The sequence below is a fragment of the Equus caballus genome, chromosome 2 (genome assembly GCF_041296265.1).
Source record: "Equus caballus isolate H_3958 breed thoroughbred chromosome 2, TB-T2T, whole genome shotgun sequence".
Taxonomy (NCBI): domain Eukaryota; kingdom Metazoa; phylum Chordata; class Mammalia; order Perissodactyla; family Equidae; genus Equus; species Equus caballus.
The window spans coordinates 5780348-5802369 of NC_091685.1; the positions used below are offsets into that span (position 1 = coordinate 5780348).

The 22022-nt window shown below is 51.7% G+C and overlaps 1 protein-coding gene across 5 annotated transcripts in view; it reads left to right on the forward strand.

Moving 5' to 3' along the window:
- Positions 1-22022, forward strand: part of GLIS1 (GLIS family zinc finger 1) — a 213256-nt gene that overhangs the window by 108316 nt on the left and 82918 nt on the right. For all 5 annotated transcript variants that reach the window (XM_023629735.2, XM_070259934.1, XM_070259937.1 and 2 more), the window contains one exon: positions 21157-21334. In XM_023629735.2, coding sequence (XP_023485503.1) covers positions 21157-21334 — 178 coding nt within the window. The remainder of the gene's footprint in view (positions 1-21156; positions 21335-22022) is intronic.

Genomic DNA, 22022 nt, shown 5'->3' on the forward strand with positions numbered 1-22022 from the left:
TTGCATGTGGCTGTCTAGTTTTCCCAACACCATTTATTGAACAGACTTTCCTTTCTGACTGTGTGTTCCATAGATGTGTGGGTTTATTTCTGGGCTCTTGATTCTGTTCCATTGATCTGTGTGTCTGTTTTTCTGCCAGTACCATGCTGTTTTGGTTACTGTAGCTTTGTAGCATAGTTTGAAATCGGAGAGTGTGATACCTGTCTTTGTTCTTTTTTCTCAGAATTGCTTTGGCTATTTGGGACCTTTTGTGGTCCTACACAAATTTTAGGATTTTCTGTTCTATTTCTGTGGAAAATGCCATTGGGATTTTGATAGGGATTGCATTGAATCTGTAGATTGCTTTGGGTAATATGGGCATTTTAACAATGTTAATTCTTCCAATCCACGAGATGGAATATCTTTCTATTTCTTCAATTTCTTTCAATAACATCTTATAATTTTCATTGTAGAAGTCTTTCATCTCTTTGGTTAAATTTTTTTCTAGGGATTTTATTCTTTTTGTTGTGAATGTAAATGGGATTGTGTTCTTGATGTCTCTTTCTGTTAATTTGTTGTTGTGTATATAGAAATGCAACAATTTTTTTTCTTTTTCCTGAGGAAGATTTGCCCTGAGCTAACATCTGTTGCTGATCTTCCTCTTTTTTTCTTTTTATGTGTGCTGCCACCACAGCATAGCCGCTAACAGACAAGTGGTATAGGTCCGCGCCCAAGAACCAAATCCGGGCTGCCAAAGTGGAGCACACCAGACTTAACCACTAGGCCATGGGGGCTGGCCCCAATCATTTTTTGTATATTGATTTTGTACCCTGCAACTTTACTGTATTTGTTTATTTTTTCTAATCATTTTTTGGTGGGATCTTTAAGGTTTTCTGTATGTAAAATCATGTTTCCCCAAATAGTGACAGCTTTCCATCTTCCTTTCCAGTTTGGATGCCTTTTATTTATTTATTTTTCTTGCCCAATTGCTCTGGCTAGGACCCCCAGTACTGTGTTGAATAGGCGTGAGGAGAGTGAGCGTCATTGTCTTGTTCCTGATCTTAGAGGAAATGCTTTGTGTTTTTCACCACTGAGTGTGATGTCAGCCGTGGGTTTGTCATTTATGGCCTTTATTAGGTTGAGACACTTTCCTTCTGTAACACCACGCTGTCTTGACCACTGTGGCCTAAGAGAGTCTGCAGTCCTCCAGCCCTCTTCTTCATTTTCAGTATGGTTTTGGCTATTTTAGGTCCTTAATGTTTTTGTACCTATTTTAGAATCAGCTTGTCAAATTTTTCTAAAAACCCTGCTAGAAGTTTTATTGGGATGGCATTAGATTTATAGATCAGTTTGGATAGAATAGACATCTTAACGATATTGAATCATCCATCCATGAACGTAGTACCTCTCCCCGTTTATTTAGGTCTTCTTTCCTTTTTCTCAGCAGTGTTTAACAGTGTTCATTGTAGAGGTCTTACATAACTTTTGTTAACTTTGTTTCTAAGCATTTTACTCTTTTGGGTATTATTATATGTGATATTGCTCTTTTCCATTTTCCCATTATTTCCTCTAGTATATAGAATTCCAGTTGATTTTTATGTTGATCTCGTGTCCTGCCACATTGCTAAATTAGCTTATTCTTTCTATGGTTTTGTTTTGGGAGATTGCTTAGGGTTGTCCCTGTAAACAATCATGTCGTCTGAGAATAAAGAGTTATGCTGCTTCTTTTCCGATTTTCTTTTCTTGCCTGTCTGCACTAAATAGGACCTCTAATAAAATGTTGGACAGAAGATCTTGGGGGAAGTACTCAGTGTTTCACCACGAAGCAGGATGCTAGCGAAGTTTATCACTGACGTGCTTTATTACGTTGAGGAGTTCTTTTCTGATCACGAATAGGAATTGCTTTTTCTGCATCTGTTGAGCTGATCATTTGGCTCCTTTCATTCACTCTTTTGTTTTGGTGAATTATGCTGATTGATCTAGAACCTTGCCTTCTGAGCTTGAGCCTCACTTGGTCGTGGTGAATTATCCTTTTCGTAATTGCTGGATTTGATTCGTTAATTTTGTTTAAAGAGTAGATATCAAAGTTGATACATTTTAACTTTAAATGTGAAATTATAAAGAAAGAGTAAAAAAAGTTGGTTGTAAACCATAAAACGTCCTAAAAGATAGGTAAAGCAATAAATAAACCAAGGAGTGGAAGCAGCCTTGTCACCATTGTGTGTTAATTGCTAGAAATAAACAAACTAAAGTTACTAAGTTTCTTGAGAAATTATCAAAAGAATCCTAAGGAAAAAAAAGATGAGTTTGTAAAACAGAAAATGTATAAAATAATGATTAAAAAAATGTGTATTAGTTTCCTAAGGCTGCTGTAACAAGTTACCACAAACGCAGCAGATTAAAAACCGTGGGCGTTGACTCTCTCAAGTGTGTAAGAGTGTGGCGTCAGGTGCTGGCTGTGGACAGTCCTGCTCTGCCTGTTCCAGCTTCTGGTGGCTGTTGCCGCTCCTCGCCTGGAGGCTCCAGTCTCTGCCTCTGTGCCACGTCGTCCCGTCCTCCCTGCATGTCTGTCCTCTGTGTGCCTGTCGTAAGGACACTTCTCATTGGATTTTGAGCCCCCCCGGGATAATCTAGGAAAATCTCCTCATTTCAAGATCCTTAACTTGACTACATCTGCAAAGACCTTTTTCCCAAATAAGGTCACATTCCCAGGTGCCGGAGATTTGATGTGGACGTACCTTTTCAGGGAGCCCCATTCAACCTACTGCACAGTGTGACTTCAAGATTTCCTGTATGAAACATTGACATTTGGTTACTGGTAATGAAATAAACTGAATAGTAAATACTAAGTAAGATGACTAAACCAACCCATGATCCTTGATTTTCAACAGTTTAATTTCTTTTTTCTTTTGAGGAAGATTAGCCCTGAGCTAACATCCGCCACCAATCCTCTTCTTTTTGCTGAGGAAGATTGGCCCTGAGCTAACATCTATGCCCATCTCCCTCTATTTTATATGTGGGACGCCTGTCACAGCATAACTGGATAAGTTGTGCGTAGGTCCACACCAGGGATCCGAAGCAGAGAACCCCAGGCTGACAAAGCAGAGCACGCGAACAGCTCCCCCACCGGACCAGTCCCAGTTTAATATTTTTTAAAATGCTGCTCTGAACACAAAATGAAAACTTATTAACTAAAACTAAAACCATCTCCTTCAACACAGATTTTTGTCATCTTTATAAATGGTTAAAATAAACAAGTTTTGGGTAACTGTTGGGGTAATTTGGGAATGTAGCCATTTGGCAAAGTAATTTGTGGCTAATTGGCTTTTGATGAATTGGTCATTTGACACATTGATTTTTGGCCAGCTGGCTCTTGGAGAATTGATGTTCGTCAAGTTGGACGGCCTCCCACACGGGCCTGGGGCATGAAGTCTGGGGCCAGGCTGTGAGGCCCACATGGGCGCCTGGCAGGCTGAGTGCTTGGTCCGGGATCCAAAGATCATCTCAGACCAGGAGGGGAGAATCCCGGGAGACCTGGCCATCCCCCAGCCTTGGCCATCGCTTCATCCTGAGAGCCTAGCCCGGGCGAGGCTGTGAGGTTTGGGGGTACACAGAATAGCAGAACGAGAGTGACCTTTTATTGATGGTGCGCCGGGCCCTGCGCTGAATGCCTGTGGGCTTCATCTCATTTGACCTTCACAACAAGGGTTCATCTGCATTTTACACATAGGGGCATGGAGGCTCCAAGAGGTTAGGTTACCTGGCCAAGACCACCCCAGGTGAGTGGCTGTGCTATTCGCCTCTGGGCCAGGGTGGATCGGATGTAGTCCTTGTCCTTAAGCATCTGCTGTGCAGTCAGCTCATTCATAAAGAATTGCTGAGGGCCTCAGTGCAGCCTGACTGTGGAGTCCTTTCCTGTTTCTCCAGAGGAGGAAACTGAGGCTGGACAAGGTGTGAGATTTGTCGAAGGTCACATGGTGGATCAGCGTCAGGGCTAGGATTGGAACTGGGCAGGACCTCGTTCCTCCTGCTCAGCTGCCTCCACCTCCAGCCTGGCTCCTGGATTTCCTCCTTTGTGTTCTTGTCTCTGAAAGTGGGACAGACCCCAGCATCCTCCCCGCCTTCCATCCCCCAGCCCTCCTTGTTTATGTCCACGTTAATGGGCCTTTGCAGCCTGGCCCGGCTGCCAAGTGCGAGCCAGCGAGCCACCTGGAGCTGCGTCTGCCCCAGAATGTTTACGGTGCGCGGAGCCGAAACGAAACAACATCCATCTTACTGACTGGTCCCAAACACTGCACTCATTCATGGCCGGCCCGCTGACGGGGTCCCTGTGCTTGGCAGTGAGCTGCCACAGCTCACCCGGCACAACCTGGCAGCGAGAGGGCGAGAGGAAAGCAGGCGGACTTCAGGGAAATCACGCCCTGAGCCCAGGCGGCCCTCCGGCCCCGTTTCTGTTCACCCTGTTCTCTAACGAGAAGCAGCCGTGAGGAGGGTACACTGAGATGCCAGCGTTGGTGTGAAGGAGAGATGCTGGGGCACTGACTGGCCTCAGAAGCCCTGGCCATGGGTCACTAGCCACAGCCTCAGTGAGGACCAATGAAATCATCTCTGTACACGTGAAGTGCCGTGTCGTGGAGGCTGGCAGCCCAGCATCCTGGGGAATGCCATGCTTTACCAGACTGACCTGGCTTGAATCCTGGCATGGCCCCTATCACCTCGCAGACTCAGTTTCCTCATCTCCTCCACAGGGTTAACAATGCTGAGGGAGAACCTTGGACATAGACTCATAAACCAAGTTGTCCTTATAAATGTCCCCTCTCTTCCAGGAGGCCAAGGAGAGTACTCCCTGCTCCCACTGCTTTTAAGAGACAGCAGCGAGGCACTGCGGAGTGAGTGCCTGGTGGGGACCCTGGAGAACTGGGTCTGGTCCTGCCTTGGCCACTGGCTGCGTGACCTTGGACAAGCCCTTGCTCTCTGTGGGCCTCAGTCTCCCTTTTCTGTGAAGCAGGCGGCTGGGGTTAGCTGACCTTCCAGGGCCGTTTTGGCGCTGACATCTTAGCGTAGACTGGCTGAGGGGTGCTCCTTGGCGGGTGCGGTTCCCCGGGCCTCTGGGCAGCCCCGCAGGTGGGGCGTGGGGCGATCACTGAACCCCGGCTGAGGACTGCAACCTCGAATCCCAGGTCTGCCTCTTTCTAGGTGTGTTACCCAGGAGAAATCGTTTGACCCTCGGGGCCTTGGTTTCCTCCTGTAAAATGGGCTCGTGGATCTGTCTGGCGAGGCTGTTGGGAGCTCAGGTGAAGTGTTAGCACCGTGCTCTGCCCTCCGAGGTCGGGACGCACTTACGTCACACAGGAAGGGATGCAGGGGCGGGATCCCAGCGTGCCAACCTTGTGGGGAGGGGCAGGGAAGGCTTCATGGAGGCAGTGACCGGCTGGAGGAAGGGTGAGGGAAGCCAGGTATGCTCCCTCGTCCTTGAGGGACGAGTCTGTGTCCTGGCACTGATCCATCCAGGGTCCTCTTTTGTTTAAGGGTCCGTGTCGCTCACCAGACTCTGGGCTCCTGAGGGAAGCACTAGCGTCTGGCTCGTCTCTGTGTCCCAGTGCCCAGGCCTGGCACACAGTAGGGGCTCGGGGGGTGGGTGGATTTGGCCCATTGCAGAGAAACCCTCATTCCTGAGGGAAGTGGCAACCAGGCCAGACCAGGCAGGCCTGTCAGGTAGTGAGGAGTCCCAAATATTGGGGGCTGGGACAGAGAGAAGTCCGGGTCCTGTCTAAGACCAGCCCGTCCTCTGGATCATGAGGCTCTCTGACAGGGGATTCCTGATGGTTCTCTGGGGCTAGAAGAGACCACGGCTGGGGCTGGCCCGGTGGTGTAGTGGTTAAGTTCACACATTCTGCTTTGACGGGCATAGGTTTGCCAGTTCGGATCCTGGGTGCAGCCTGTGCACCACTTGTCAAGCCATGCTGTGGCAGGGGTCCCACATATAAAGTAGAGGAAGATGGGCATGGATGTGAGCTCAGGGTCAGTCTTCCTCAGCAAAAAGAGGAGGATTGGTGGCAGATGTTGGCTCAGGGCCAATCTTCAAAAAAAAAAAAAGAGAGAGAGAGAGAGACCATGGCCATTTAGCAGCCCCTCTAGTCCACTTCCTTTCCTTTACAGCAAAGGAAACTGAGGCCGAGGGGATGGGGGCTGCCCAAAACATGTAGAAAGTCTTGAGGGAAGCCTGGACCGCTGGGCTCTGCTTCCCTGCCCAGAGGGCCTTCCTCAGACTCCTGGGCTGAAGTGTGAGAAAGGGGGTCAGGGCTGCATGCGGGGCTACTGGACCAAAACACACAGCACTGATGCGTTTATTTTGGATGAGAACCCGGCTTGCTCCTCTTGGAGGTGAAATGTGACCTGGGGGCAGGCTCTCCTCTGCAGCCTGGACAGCCACCGTGTCCCTGAATGGGCTGCCCCCGTGGGCTGTGTTTTCCTAGAAACCCTCCCCTGTAGCCTCGGCAGTCAGGGTGGGGGCCCCAGAGCAGTGGCAGGCTGGAGGGCCGAGGCCCGGCCCCCGTCAGGAGGGGAATCACTGCCAGACGCGTGTGTGGAAACGTCCGTTCTGTTAGCATCCTCCGTCTCTTAGGAAGTCAGTGGGTTTCAGCCAGTAAAGCTGTACCGCCAGGGTGGGGTCCGCACCTGGCTGCCCCCGGGGCTGCATAGTGGAGAAAAGGCTCTGTTCTCTCCCCCGTCCTAGGCTGTCTTTCCTGGAGCAGGGGTTCGACGGTCGTTCAGACCTCGTTCGCTCTGACCTGATGTGTTCTTTTCTGCATTTGTTCTTCAAAACTGGCTTTTGATGCCCTTACACACACAAGTGCCGGGGGCTGTGACAGGACACAGGGCTGGGTGGCACAGAGGCAGTGCTGAGGGCATGCCCGGTGCAGGCATGGCATGAGCCAGGGGGAGAATGGGGCAGGTGGGGAGCCGTGAGTGGCCGGGTACAGCGGCAGGCCCAGGCCTGCATTGGGAAGTGGCAGGAGAGGGCTGGTCAGTGGGACTCATCTGCCCGGCGTAGGCATTCGGAGGATATCTCGTGGGCGGTGGGAGCCATGGAGGGTTAGGAGCAGGGGAGACGGAACGATCGTCCCGGCGGTGGTGGAGTGGATGGGTTGCATCCAGGTGAAAGATGGTGGGCGTTTGAACTGAGGCAAAGCTGGTGAGGATGGGGAGAAGGGATGGCTTGGGAGCTAAGTGTGGAGAATGGGGGCTGAGGGGGAGGAAGGAGCTGAGTCAGGGAACATGGCAGAAATGGAAAGTTTGGGATGGGCAAGAGAGTGGGGAGATGAGCCTGGTCTCAAGGCCTCAAACCCCTCGCTTCTGTTGGTCAGCCAAGCCTGGGAGCCTGCACCTGCCCGAGGCCCTGTCTTGGGCCTGCCCCACCCAGGGCTTTCCAGAGTCAGCCTGGCAAACCCCCACCCTGTGCCCCCAGCATGGAGCCTGGTGCCAACTCTCCGTCCCTGGGGAGCCCCCGTGGGAACTGTGTACCTGCCTTCTTGTGGGTCCTTCTGGGCTCAGGGCTCTCTATGTGTCCGGAATCCAGAAACAGACCCTGGGATTCAAAGCCATGGAGATACAGGCCTGCCCTCATGGTGTCTTGGCGCTGTAGGGTCAGACACGTTGCTGTGTGCTGTGGAGGAGACCTCGCTTTCTTCCCCGGTCGGAGAAACGAGGAGTGGTCTGGGTCAGGGGTGGTCAACAGCCCTTTCTTTTGGTAACAGGGCCCTTTTTGTACCGCCTCCTTTACTCTCCTGAAATGAAACCCATGGATAATATAACCCGCCTGCATCGTAATTCTCAAAAATGCCCTATAATGTTTCATTTGTATTAGCAAGAAGAATGGAAGGGGAGTAGCGTGTGTGTATCACCCATGTAAGCGCTCGCCCGCTGGACCGGAAGACAGATGAAGTCGCTGGTTGCTCGCACCGCACCTGTGTGCAGCATCCCGGACCTGTGGCCACAGACACACAAATGCCACGAGCAGAGTGATGGGGGTGACATGGCTTTCTGAAATGGTGAACAACTCCTGGTCAAGTTCCAAACAAAACACAGTACAGTCTTTCCTCAATTTACATGGTGGTTCCATTCCTGGAAAATTCAGGGAGTGTTAAAACCATGAAAAAAAGCACTTTGTGTCCGTTTGTGAAATGGGGCTGTGTTCTAGGCCTGGACGCCCAGGTTGCTTGTTTACAGATATTCGGAATATCTGGCAGGACGTTCAAAAATCAGTGCAGGGCTGACCCCCACCTTGGCAGTGAGCCAGCCATCCCTGACTCCTCCCTACTAAGTGACAGTGGCTCCCAGTCATTGTGACCACCAGAAATCCCCCCAGTGATTTTCAGTGTGCCCCTTGGGGTACAACCCCGCCCTGAGAACTCCTGCTGCCATGATGTCTGAGGGCCCTTGTGCCGTGATGGGTGAGAGTGCAGACTGCACTGGCTGTAGGTCCTTGGGGAGGGCAGAGGAGGAGAGTGGAAAGTCCCATGGGACAGGGCTGTTCAGGGAGGGCTTCCTGGAGGAGGGGCCCAGGGAGCTGAGTGGTTTCAGATCTGGGACCTGGGGCATGGAGATTTTTCAGAAGTCAAAGCAACTTCTATAACTGCCCCAGTAGGCTTTGCCAGCCTTTCTGGCCATACTATGGAACAAGTGATCTTTTTCACAGTCTAGAAACTCTGAGCCTCTCTGAGGGGTGAGGACCCGAGGAAGTGTTCCCATTGCCCGCTCTGCTGCATCTCCAGAGGCACCCTTGCTGGAGGTCGAGGCATCCTCCGGCAGTATGGTGGTATTTTCTCAGTCAGAACTACCAGCCATCCTTCCGGAGAGACCCGAGGAGGAGGAGGGGGTTTTGGGGTGTTGGCATCGTGAGTGCCCCCGCCCCCCACAGCTGCCTGGAGCTGGGCGTTTCCCACCCATTGCTGTTATGTCTTCCTTCTTTATATATTTTTGAGCAGTTTGGGGAACATTTCATCAGTTAGGGGGGAGAAAACCCAACATGAGCGTAGGAGTTAACTAATTAGCTTGATTTAAGGGGAGGGAGTAAAAAAAAAAGGGGCGAACATGAAATAATAAATATATGGCTGACATAAACATTTATGGTCCTGTATTTACTGAAAAAACACAGATGGAACATGTTTGTCTTCGAGAAGTTTTTATAGATTTCAACAGCCATTTCCTCTGGGTTTCTTGTCATTCCATCACTCCTGGCTGTTTGGGGCTAGGATAAAAACAAAGGGCTCTTGGTAACCATCACTGTTGCTCCCTGATGATCTGGGCCGGGCAGGGGCCCGTGTGGGGCGCGGGGCACCAGCAAAGCGGCAGGCCTTCCCATCAGAGAGTGTGGGGTTTTACAACCGTGGAATCAGAGAGTCTCCTTAGGTCTGATGCATGACATCATGGCATCTTAGAACCAGAGGAATTTAAATGCTTATTAGCTTTATAAAATTGCGTCACCTCAGAATGAGAGAATCACGGAATTTTAGAATCCCAGATGCATGGAAATTTCTAATCTTAAATTTTGGAATCCTGATAGCTCAGTATGATGAGACATAGAATCTGAGAATTTTGAGGGGATGTGGAGTTTATTCACTAGGCCACCCCTCCCCCGCCCCGGGAGATAAATGTACTGAGTACGCTAAATACACACGTGCTTTCATCTGCCAGCCCTGGGCCCTGCTTTGGGCTGCCCCTCCCCACTCAACCTGGAATCTCTGTGTCCGTCTGTCAGTCCCCGGAACACCTCCCCCACCCACTGCACGCTGCGGGGGCTATGAGAGCGAAGCAGGAGGAGGAGAGCACACAGGCTCCCACAGACCCGCCCTGAGGAGGGGAAGCCCTGGGCCGCAGAGGCAGCGGGCAGCACACCCCTCCTGTCAGCCACTTCCTCTCGTGTTCTCCGCCTGTCTCCTTCAGCGCTGTCCTCTTCTGTGAGCCACTAAGGGGAGGTCCCCGGGGGTCCCCTGGGCCGGCATCTGGGAGTGCCCACACTGTCCTGCCCTGGGATTGCTGGCGGTGGCTGGGAGGGACGCCCTTCACAGACTAGCACCTATGCAGGAGGATGGTCCCTGCCAAGTTAGGGGCCGTGCGTCAGCCCAACTCCATCTTTGCTCTACTCTCAAGGATGGTTTTTTAATTATTAAAACAATATGAAATATTTTGAAATGTGTAATGCAGAGATTTTTTAAAAATTATTTTAAAATGTATGTACAGTAGAATCCATCGTGTGTGTGTATGTGTGTGAGTGCACGTGTGAACAGTTCTGTGAGTTTTGACAAATGGGTCGTCCTCACATCAGCAACGTGAAGCCCATTCCAGTCAGAAGCCGGGCAGTCCCCTCACCCCAGGAAAGGATGGAGATCTTAGAAAACGCTCCTATAGCAAAGCCTCCTCTCTCGCTGCATCTCCTCTTTTCCTTCTAAAGTCCTTTTTCAACACAAAACTCAGACATCATTCAGCACCGTGGGTCAGGTCCGGTCACTCCTGCTCGCACCCTCCGATGGCTCCCTGCCACATCCGTATAAAACCCAGCTCCTCAGCAGGCCTGCAGACCCTGCCGGGCAGGGCCAGCTTCCTCACCACCTGCCTCGGTCACCCTTGCTCACTAGACTCTAGCCACACCTGGCCTTCTTGTGTTCTTACCCTGGAGAACACTCCTACCTCAGGGCCTTTTTACTTGCTGCTGCCTTTGTGAATGCTTTTCCCCCTGGTGTCCACATGGCTCTCTCTTTCCCTTCACTCCGGCCTTTGTGCAGTTGTCAGCCCCTTGGAGAGACTTCCCTGACTGTCCCCATCTCTCTGCGCTTTCTAGCTTCTTGCCTTTAATTCACGTTTATCCCTGCCTGATATTGTAGTATATATTTATGTGTTTCCCTTTGAAATTGTCTTCTCTCTGATCAGAATACACCGTGAGAGTAGAGATTTTCCTTTCTTCTCTGCATTCCTGGTGCCTTGGACCCAGAACTCTGCATTTCTGGTGCCTGCTTTCTGGTCCTGGCACACAGGAGGCATTCAATATACACGTGTTGAATGAACGAATGAATGAATGATTAACATTTGATGTATTGATTTTCCACTTTTTACTGTTCAGGTTATTTTCTTGTGTATGGAATTTTGAATCCTGCTGTTTTCATTTAATATAATTCTTATAAATATTTACTCTTGTAATTGAAACCTTTAGTGAATCCAGTAAAACCCATGATGAGACGCCTTGTGATGAGGCAAATCCACATAAAGCGTGGCTGGCCATTGGCGGGTGCTCCTGGCCACTGTCCCACCTCCGCATGAGCAGGGCAGTGCGAGCGCGTCTGTTCTCTGGGGGGTGATGGTTTAGGGAGTGACTGCCCCATAACCATTCGGGACTCTCTCAGTTCCCTTGTGGCATGTGCTTTGTAATAAGTGGGCTCTTTCTGACATATTTAATAAAAGAAAATTTTTTCTCGCATATTAACTGGAAAAACCACCAAAGATATCATTATTAACTGCATAGTAACACAACTGTGCACTTTCAAATAATTGAAGTTTTTGGACCATACTTACTGCATTATGGTGGGATTTTAGTGTATTATGTTTAATGGCTGCAGAAAATTTCTGCTGAGTAACTTCACTCTAGTTTACCTAATCATTTTTATATTATTGCATATACAGGCTATGTCCTATTCTTTTCTGTTATGAATGACTCCCCATTGTTAAATAATGAATTTTTGGTTTTTATTGAGAATGCCTCGGTGGTGACAGTGTATGGAAACAGGTGCTTTCCTACACTGCTGATGGTGTAAATTGATATACTCCTTTTGGAGAGCTGTTTAAACAGCAGGTAGCAAAATTCTTAAAATTTTGCATATCCTTTGACTCAGAAATCCCACATCTAGGAGTTTATTCTAAGGTTATAAATGTGGATGGACATGAAGACAGGGCTATAGGGACATTCACTGCATGATTTTAAACTTTTCTAAGCAATCTTAATCTCAACTATGGAGGATAGATTAAATAAAGTATGTATAACCATATAATGGCATATTATACAGTCATTAAAATTATTTTGGGGGAAGGGCTTTTTGCATCTGGCTATAGCAAATAAGCTTGCATCAGACTAACCTTCCCTCTGGATGAAATATAAAAACCAACTGTTTGACAGCATCCAAGAACTACCAAGACAGCCAGGACCTGAGGGACCACATCCTGAAGAGAAGGGAAATGCACTGGGGTGAATCTGACGCTTCGGGCCACTTCTTCCTTTCAGGCATTTGCCAGCTTGCAGGTGGTGTAGGACCGGGAGTCAGAGAGCTGAACAGAGCTTTCTGTAGCCTTACTGTGCTGGAAAGACAAAAATTGGAGTTCAGAACTACGAGACAGGTAGATCTTGAGGGGTCAAGATTCCGTGGAGACAGGAAGTGCCCAAAAGTGAGCCTAACATTCAGTGTTGCTTTTCCTTCCAAGATATTTGTTGATTCGTAAGTGGCACAGGCTAGGTGACTGAGAAGTCAACAGACTGTGGCAGTTAAGAGATTGAGAAACTAGGCAGATCTTTCAGCAGCCTCAAGTTCTGGGAAGACAAATGTTGGAGTTCAGTGTCAAGCAAGGAGGAGGAGCCTGGCGCTCCAGCCTCTCGTCGGGGCCTGAAGGGCAGCGTCCTGGGAGAAAGCACAAGCCATGAGGAGAGCAACCTTTGCAAAGCCTGAAGCCTAGCTTTAAAACAGCCAAATCCCAGCGTGGCCAGAGATACTCTTCCGCTCTTTAACTGCCTTTAAGAAGGAAAGGAAAGTTCTCTCTGGAGGAAGGCAACATCATTTGGAGCCTGTGCAAATTTCATATACAATCTTGGACATTTGGTAAAAAATTACCAGGGATACCAGGAGGCAGGACCAAGAAGGGGACAAATGTGATAAAAACAGATTCACTGGTGTTCACATGTTGGCTTTATCAGACACAGAGTTTAAAATAACTGTGATTACTGTGGTCAATAAAATCGATTACCAAATGGGGGCTTTCAACAGATATCTGAAAACTATAAAAATTAATCAAATGGAAATTTTAAAACTAAAAAATGCAATAAATTTGAGAACTCCAAATATGAATTTAATAGATTAGATGCAGTTAAAGAGAAGATTAATGAATTGGTAAATAGGTTAGTAGACAATATCTAGACTGAAGCATGAAAGTTAAAAAGGATGGAAAATTCACAAAACAGTATAAGAGATGTATAGAGCATGGCGGAAAGTTCTGACATACATTGTTGCCCAAGAAAGATGGAGGAAAGATAATTGACAGAACTGAAGTCTGAAGTGATAATGGCCAGTAATTTTCCCAAACTGAGAGTTTTGCGTGTAGGGGAGCAGAGGCTGCTCTTTCCCCTGTCGTCAAGCAGAAGTTCCAGGCCTCTGTCAGGTTAAACCATTGTGTGTCACGTGCCTCTCTCTGAACCGGTCACTGTGGCACTCCAGCTGTGGGGAGGAGATCATGCTGGTCGGTGCAGGCCTTCCACAGCCCACCCTGGAGGGGAGTTAATAAGAACCACAGTGAGAGCGAACACTTACGTAGTGCCTACTGCATGCCAGGGGTACTGTTCTGGGTACCTTACATGTGATAGTTACATGAACCCATTTCAACTTCATAAACTATGGCACAGAGAAGCTAAGTCAACTGACGTCGACAAGGTCACAGCTAGTAAATGGCAACACTGGGATTCAAACCTAGCCAGTTGGGCCCCAGGATCTGCACTCCTGCTATGCTATGCTGTCTCTCCTGCTCATGCCTCATAGATAGATGTAGGAAATACGGGGCTCTGTGAGGGAGGAAATGAATACCAAGGGCTATGGGCTGGATGTTTGTGTGCCCCCCATCCATATGTTGAAGTCCTAACCTCCAGCGTGGCTGTATTTGGAGATTAAGGTTAAATGAGGTCATAAGACGGGGCCGTAATCCCATAGGATTAGTGTCCTTGTAAGAAGAGACAGCAGAGTACATGCACTCTCTTGCTCTCTCTCGCTCGCTCTCTCCATGCACTGAGGAAAGGCCATACGAGGGACGTAGCAAGAAGGCAGCTGTCCGCAAGCCGGGAAGAGAGCTGTCGCCAGAAACCAAATCATCAGGAACCTTGATCTTAGACTTCTAGCCCTCAGAGCTGCGAAGAAATGAACTTCTGTTGCTTAAACCGCTGAATAGAAGGTGTTTTGTGACAGCAGCCCACGCAGAGCGATCCGCTGGGAAAGTAATCAGCTGCATCAACTTTCAGTCCCTCGATGATGGGGAGCAGTGTCGGCCGGCGCTGCCTTCCAAGTGCGAGAGAGCTGGGCTTGCGTCTTCACTCCACCGTCTACCAGCTGTCTGACCTTGGGGAGGTCACTTACTCTCCCTCTGGAAGGTGGCGTTAGTAATTCTGGCGTGGAAAGAGCCCAGTGCTGGGCCTGGCACATGACGGACACACAGTAAACTTTGTATTCATGACATGTAACAAAATGAAAAGAGCAGAGGACAAGAAGATAAGTACATCATCCCTTTTTTGGTCAGAAATATGTATAGATGTGCGGGGAATACCAGGCAGGTTTACGTGTCCTCACGTCTGCCGCAGCTCTCTGGTTAGTGGTCTTACAGGTGATATCTGTGTTTTAATTGCTGCCTAGGTATATTTTCTAATTTTTTTCTGCAACAGTTTGTGCTAATTTGGTAGCAGTAGGAGAGGCTGAGGGGAGACTTGGCCCGTGTATGTGTTTGTGTACAGGCACGCCTGGGGCTCTGTGTGTGCCCAGCCCTGGGCCGCTCACTTACTGGCCCTGGAAGGGGTCAGAGCCGTGGGCTCGCTCTGGGTTCTTTGCGGCGCCGTCCTGAGCTGAGCCTGCTCAGGTTTCACTAGCTCCAATCCCTGTAAATCTACCTTAGCTTTAAAGGGGAATTTATGGAGTTTTTGTGATCTGGAATAAGAGATGATGAGCCGCCATAAGCCGGGCGTGAGGCCTCGAGCATCAGGCTCTGTGGCTCTGGAGGCCCTACCAGGTTACAGGCCCCCTGACAGCCGTGAACGCCCCCAGGTGGCTCCAGGACGAGCGAGGGGGCCTCAGCCAGCCCATCCCGCCGGCTGTGGAGACTGCAGGCTGAGCCCAGCTGTCTGCCTTCCTGCTTCTCCTCTGTCAGAAGCCCCCACGTCCTGCTGTTCACCAGGCCTTTGGGTTTTGTGAGGAGGGAAGAGGGCATGACCCGGCATGGCAAAGTGAGGCAAAAGGAGCCGTGGAGCATGGATGCAGTGCAGGTTCTGCCTCTGCTGTGTGTCCTTGGAGAGCTGCTCACCCTCCCTGGGCCTGAGAAGTGGAGCCCCATGTCTCGCACTCTCTGGGGTCTCTTGTGCTCCTCCTGCACGGGCCTGGCACTCCCCCTGGTCAGTAGGGAGAGCCAAGGCTCAGGGAGGCCCTTGGCCCTCTCTGCACTGACCGAGCCCACAGAGCTGGGTCCGGCTCATTAGCTGGAGGCCACCCTCTGTGCCCCAGGGTGCTCCCGGCCTGGGGACACAGACCGGCCAGGGAGGCTGCAGCTGGGTCTCCCTTGCCTGTCAGGAAAGCGAAACGGAGGGGCCGTCACTGAAGCGCTGGCTCTGTGCCGGGCACCCCGTCTCTGCGTGTTTGATCCCCCCGTCTAATCCTCACAGCCGCCCTCTGAAGCTGGCATTCGTGCCTGCATTTTGCAGATGAAGAAACCGAGGCTCAGAAGGGTGAGGTGACTCATCTGGGGATGAACAGTAGTAAAGTTAATGGTGGCCTCAACCTTGGTGTATGCGTGATGAAGCTCGTTGGGTTTCCCTAAGTCACAGTGTCTGGCAGATAGTAGGCCTGACAGTGGACTCTGGCCAGTCCTTCCAGCCACTCGCCTTGCCAGGGTGTCCAGGCACCTACTGGGGGATCTCACTGTGTGCAGGATGAGGGCACATCCCATGGGGCCCGGCGTCTAGAGAACCTGCGCTGGGTGGCGAGGACACGCCGGCCTCTCGACTGGACCCTCCTTCCTCTTCTGTGTGTGAAGAAGGTGGACAAAGTCGAGACTCGGCGTGCGCTGACACAGCAGCCCTGGGCTGCCCAGCACTCGTCCCAAAGGGTCCACAGACTCGTGGGGGAGGCCCGACTTCAGCTGTGCTTAAAAGCATCCACGTGGCACTACAGCGTTACAGCCCCGACTCTGTGGGATGCTGTGGAGGTTTAGAAGTCAAGCATGCCAGCACTTGGCCTCTGCGGGGGCTGCAGAAGGGGCACCCTGAACAGCAGCACCCCACAGGGACTGCCGTGAGCTGAGGCGGGGGAGAGACCAGGGAACCTTCTGGAAGAAGATGTACTTCTGCTGAGCTCTGAGGGCCCAGAGGGTTTGGGGAGGGGTCAGGCCTCCCTGACTGATGGGCGAGGACGTGTGCAGCATAGCAGCAAAGCATCATGGGAGTGCAAGGTAACGCCCAGGTGGAGGGGTGAGCCTGGGTCGTGGGGGCCCCAGAGCTGGGCTGGAGGCGCTTCAGTTTACTGGACGCCCCCCCAGGGGCCGGCCCTGTGTTCAGTATTTGACGGTGGTTCCCACGTCATCAACTGCCTTCCATAAAATTCTCCCCATTCTAGAGACGCGGGAGAGGATGACTGCCTCAGGTTTGAGTGCCTTCTTCCTGACTGCAGAGCGCTGTCGCTAGCTGCTGCGCTCGCTCGGGGCTGGCAAATTACAGCCCGAGAGCCAGTGAGCTGTTTTTCTAAATAAAGTTTTATTGGAACACAGCCCCACTCAGTTGTTTACACATTGTCTATGGCTGCTTTTTATAGTATGAGTTGAGTAGTTGTGGCAGAGACCATATGGCTCGCAAAGCCTAAAATATTTACTGTCTTGCCCTTTTCGGAAAAAGTTTGTTGACAAGATGGCTGAGTCAGGAGACCCAGTGTAAGTCGAGCCCTACACTTGCTGTGTGAGCTTGGGCAAATTGCTCGCCCCCTCTGAGCCTGTCCAGCCAACAGCTGAGGGTTATGGTGAAGCTTGTAAGTGATAGCTGTGAAATGTTTTGTAGACTGTAGGGTGTGGTGCCCTATTGCCAGCCTGGCACCTGGTAGGCACACAAACTCTGCTTCTTGGCGGATGAGGATCAGTCAGTGTGTGATTGTGTCAGCCTTCCTAGACCCAGCTGCTGGCTGCTCCTGGGACTGCAAGGAGGCGCCATCTGGGCCCGAGATGCTGAATGCATCATTGTCCCTCTCATGCAGACTTGGCAGCTTTCAGTGTAGATTAAAATTCTTGTGGGGAGTCACCTTATATGTGGTACCGCTTTATAGCCAAGTCATTACGGTAATTTGCAAAGCTTTCTGCTGTGTAACTGGAGCCAATTGCTTCAGATTTGCTGGCTCTGACCTCATTCGCGCTGCTGGGCCCTGCATTTGGTGACCCTGGAGCCTTGGGGCTTGTCCTTCTGAGCCTGGCCTCAGTCATCCAGACCTGACCTTCCTGGGGATAGAGTGCTTCGCATACAGGACCCTGCCTCCCTGCCCTGTCCCAAGCTCGAGGATAAATGGAAGAAATAATGTCATTATCACCATCACCTTTTGAGTGTTTACTGTGAGCTAGGCAACATGCCAAATGCAATGTGTTCATAATCTCACTTAAATTGTCATCACACCTTGTGAGGTAGGTGTTAGCACCATTTTACAGATGAGAAACTGAGGCTTGAAGAGGAAACTCGTCAAATCCTTACCTAGCCCTGGGGGTGCCGGCCAGGCTCTGCTGTGGATTTGCTGTGTGACCAAGGCAGGTCCTTTCCCTCTCTGAGCCTGTTTCTTCAGCCATGAATGAAATACACAGTGAGGGAGTCCCAGCCCTGACATTCTAGGATTTCTCACCATCTTGTAAAAATGAGCACAAAACCTCCTTACCTTCCAAGTCCCCAAAGAAGCTTCATTTATGTGGGGAAAGCCAGGTCCCAGGTCTGCCCTTGGATCCCTGTGGCACAGAGGGAGACATGGCTGCTGGGTGCCTCAGGGTAGTGGGGTCAGCGTTCCCCTCTCATTCCCTTGTCTCCCGGGAGAAGACTCCATCCTAGCTCCCCAGATGGAGAATGAGCAGGGGTGGGTCCTGTGATGCCCTTGGGGACAGAGAGGCAAGATGCCAAGGGGCAGGGGGCAGTGGGAGTTCTCCTGGCTGACTTGGGCCTGTGGCGGGCAGTGGTACCGACATCCTTCCAGTGGTGGCAGCATCTTTGGGACACACGTTACAGCCTCTGGTTTAATTTCCAGCCTCTGGGGAAGTCGGTCACCTGGGACAGGGTCTGGCATGAGTTTTGTGAGATCTAGGTTCAGGCCTCGACTGTGCCGGCAATTTCTATGTGACCCGGGGTGGCTGTTTGCCAGCTCTGGTGCCTGTGTCCCCCTGCAAGGTGGGGAGGCCGATGCCTTCATCCAGCGTGCTGTGAATGTCACACAAGACAAGGGCTTGAATGGAGCCCGGAGCAATGCCAAACGGTGGCCCAAGGCGCTCCTCCCTCTCTCCCTCCCTCCAGAGACAGCTTGTTTATTTCCTGTCGGAAACCCTCTTACTGTGTCCAGAGGACAAGAAGCCAACAGGTCCCAATTGTTTGTGGAGTAACGACTGTTTCTTCCCTCAGAGGTGCTGGGTTTGCATCTCACCTCAGCCCCTTACGCCCTGAGTGGCCTTGGGTCAACCACTGAAGTTCTCAGAGCCTTCGTGTGCTTGTCTGTAGATGGAGGGTAGGGTTGTCGCCAAGGCTGAAGTGTAGGAGTCATTGTAACGCTTGTGCCTTGACTTCCCCAAGGGCTCCCCACGTGATCTTCTTTGGCGTCAAGGTGGGCTGCTTATTTGGGGTCTGGGAAATCTGGTGTGAGCTGTGGCACCACCTCTTAGGGACCCCTGAGCCTGGTCATGGGCACCGAATCTCTCCAGACCTCAGCGTTTCTCATCTGGGGAGTGACTGCTGTGAGCCCGCCTCACAGGGATGGATGCTTGAAAGGATCAAGGGTGCCCGGCGCAGAGGCAGGGCGGGCCAGCAAGGGCTGGGTAGCGCTGGGCTTCGAGGGCCCACCTCCCATCCCTCTGGCATCCTCCTAAATGACCGAGGTTGAGTGACCAGAGGCCCCCAGCGGGTCTGGCGGGTCCTTGAAGGAAGCTTGGCCTCCCAACCCCAACTCTGGGAGTGGCGGAACAGCGCTGTGCGTTAAGCTCTCTCTGCTCCAAATGCTATTAATGGTCATAAAATTATCCACAGTTTTCTGAGGCCCAGGCCCAGGGTTTGCCTCCATGGGACAATAAAATCGCCTGCAGGAACGGCTGGAAATGGCAAAGACCGCCAAGCAGAGACAGAGTTAAGCGAGCAGCAGCCTGCTCTCATTAACTCGGGCCATTCGCATTTGTTACCAGGGATTTCTTTTTAATTAAAAAACAACCAAGTTATTAAAATATAAGCTTGTGCGGGGCTGGCCGAGCAGCAGCCGAGGCCAGTGGGAGCTGGTGTTCTCGCAGTGGGATGCCCGCCTGGCTTGGCCCCGGGAAGGTGGCGGGCACGACTGGGCGCGTGTTCACAGCGCCCTCGGGGCAGGCTCCCCGTGCCTGGGAACGTGCCTGGGAACATGCCTGGGAACGGAGAGGCTCCTCGGAGCATCTCACCCGCCTGGGCCTTCAGAGCATTGTATTCTCACCTGCAAACTGTAAAGTGCTAGTCAGGTGAATGCCTGGTGCCTGTCCAGAGCCACGGTCACATGGCGAGGTAGCACAGAGTGTCTGGCCTCGGCCCAGGGGTAATTGGCTGAAGGGGCTGCCCTGGGGTTGGGCTAGAATGAGGGCTGGAGGAGGTGGACCCTCGAGGATGGGGTTGGAGTTTTGACTTCTACGAGGCCGCTTTATGTATTACATAGCGATAAGACATGGGGTTTGGGGCTGACAAACCTGGGCTGGAGATCCAGCCCAGACTCTTACTAACTATGGGATCTCGGGCGAGTAACTTAAGCTCCCTGAACCTCTGCTTTCTCCTCGGTACCACTGGGCTGGTAATACTCCTGTCTCCCCCGAGGGAGTGGGGAGGCTCTGAAGAGACCGTGTTGGGACCACCAGCCTGACCCAGGGCCGCACATACTGCGCAGCAAACTGCTCCTGTTGTTCGTGTTCTGACGCTTAGGGGCTGATGGTATTCTGGTACCAGCTCTTTGCTCATCTTAATGGTTTCTCTTGCTTAGCGTTGAAAGCGCCTGGACGATACTTGGCCCTGTTAATAACATTCTGTTTCCTCTCCAGGGCACTTTCTGCTTTTCAAAGTGCTAGCTGACAATAAGAACAATTTCCATCCCTGCTGTACCTACTCGGTGCCAGCATATGCGAGAGGCTCTGCACCTCAGCTCTCAAAACCTCACAGCATCCCTGGAGAGTTGGCGTGGCTGTCTCCACGCCGGGGTAGAGGTGCAGGGGGGCTGAGGGTCGGCCTCGGGGAGGGTTGGCCTCAGGGAGGGACTTCTCCAAGTCCCAGACTTGGTTGGTGGCAGCAGGGGCTCACACTGAGGTCCATCAGGCCCCGGAGCCCATGTCCTTTCCTCCTTGGCACGACCTTGCCAGGGGACAGGGCAGGAGGCCTAAGAAGATGGTTTCCAGGTTAACCCTTCTCACACTGTAGATGAGAAGACTGATGCCCAGAGAGGGGAAGGCGCTTATGACAGGAGCCGTGCCTAACATTTTTGTTACAGGTCTACTGCCCCAGTCAGTTCCTCTTCGCGGAAACCCAGGAGCTGGGCGAGGCAGGGCGTGCGGCAGGGTGGCTAAGAACCACGCGGGACACAGAGGGGGAATAACTGTGGGGATGGTGGATTGTAAGCTCCAGGAGACGGGAGCTGTGCATCTAGCTCCCCAGAGTTTCCTGCACCTAGAAAGGTGTCTGGTACATTCTAAGAGCTCAGTGTTTGTGGTCACTTAAGCACGGGAGCTCAGCGTCCGCATTTGAGAAGTGGGGATTTTATTACTAATCCCGCTGGTGATCACGAGAGTTACACGAGGTCTCCCGGTGCCTCAAGCACAGCAGGGGTATAGTTAGTGTTGGCTCAAGGATGCTCTGTCCCGTGCTGTACCCCAATGATGGACCTCTTCTTGCACCCCTCTGCAGGCCACCCCCGCTCACCCTGTCTCCTCTCCCTGTCTTTCTCTGCCTAGTGAATGGGAGCTACGGCCACTGCACCCCGGGCTCGGAGAAGAGCCTGCTGGACCTGGACCTTGCTGAGGGCCCCATCCCCACCTGCCACCAGGGACTGTTTCTCCCTGCGGGAACCCCACCACCCCGGGGCCACCCCCCAGCCTGCGAGAGGCTGCTGCATTTCCCCCACCCCAGCAGGTATGTGCTCCATCCCCTCCGTCAGCTGACTTCTGTGGACGCTCCCTGGAGGCCAGGGACCAGGGGCCTCCATATCTCAACTGGTCTGCCTGGCTCGTGGGACACATTGGGAAACTGAGGCAGAGGAGGGCCAGGGACCAGCCAGAGCCCGGTAGCACAATGATGGCTGTCTGGTCTAGGCACTGCAGGGCCTAATGAGAGACAGAGATGGTTTTATTGGGTGCGTTTCCTTGGGCAGAGCCTGAGGTGGCCTTTCCCAGAGAATCAGTGATTCAGAAGAGGAAGGTTTGGGGGTGGGATGGGGAAGGAAAACCGAGCTCCAGTCCATACAGTATCGAGCCCTGGACTGCTCACGGAGTGGAGAGGGGTTCTTCCCTCTGGGCCATCTCCTTCCCCAGGAAGCTGTCACCCCACAGAACCCTGCCGGGTAACCAGCATTCAACACCTGCGCATTTCCAGTGACATCCACCCTGGACAGATGTTCCATCAGCTTGCACATTGAGCTGGAATCTGCCTCCTGCAGCTTCTCCCGGGGTCCCAGCTGTGCCTCTGTGCCCTCTGGTTTGCTGACAGGCAGAGGCCAACCTTGGACAGGCCTCCGTGCCCACTTGCTGGCCTGAGGCCTGTTCACAGATCAGAGGTTCTAAAAACTGGCCCCGTTGCCCATTCTCAGTTCGCTCCTTCACCA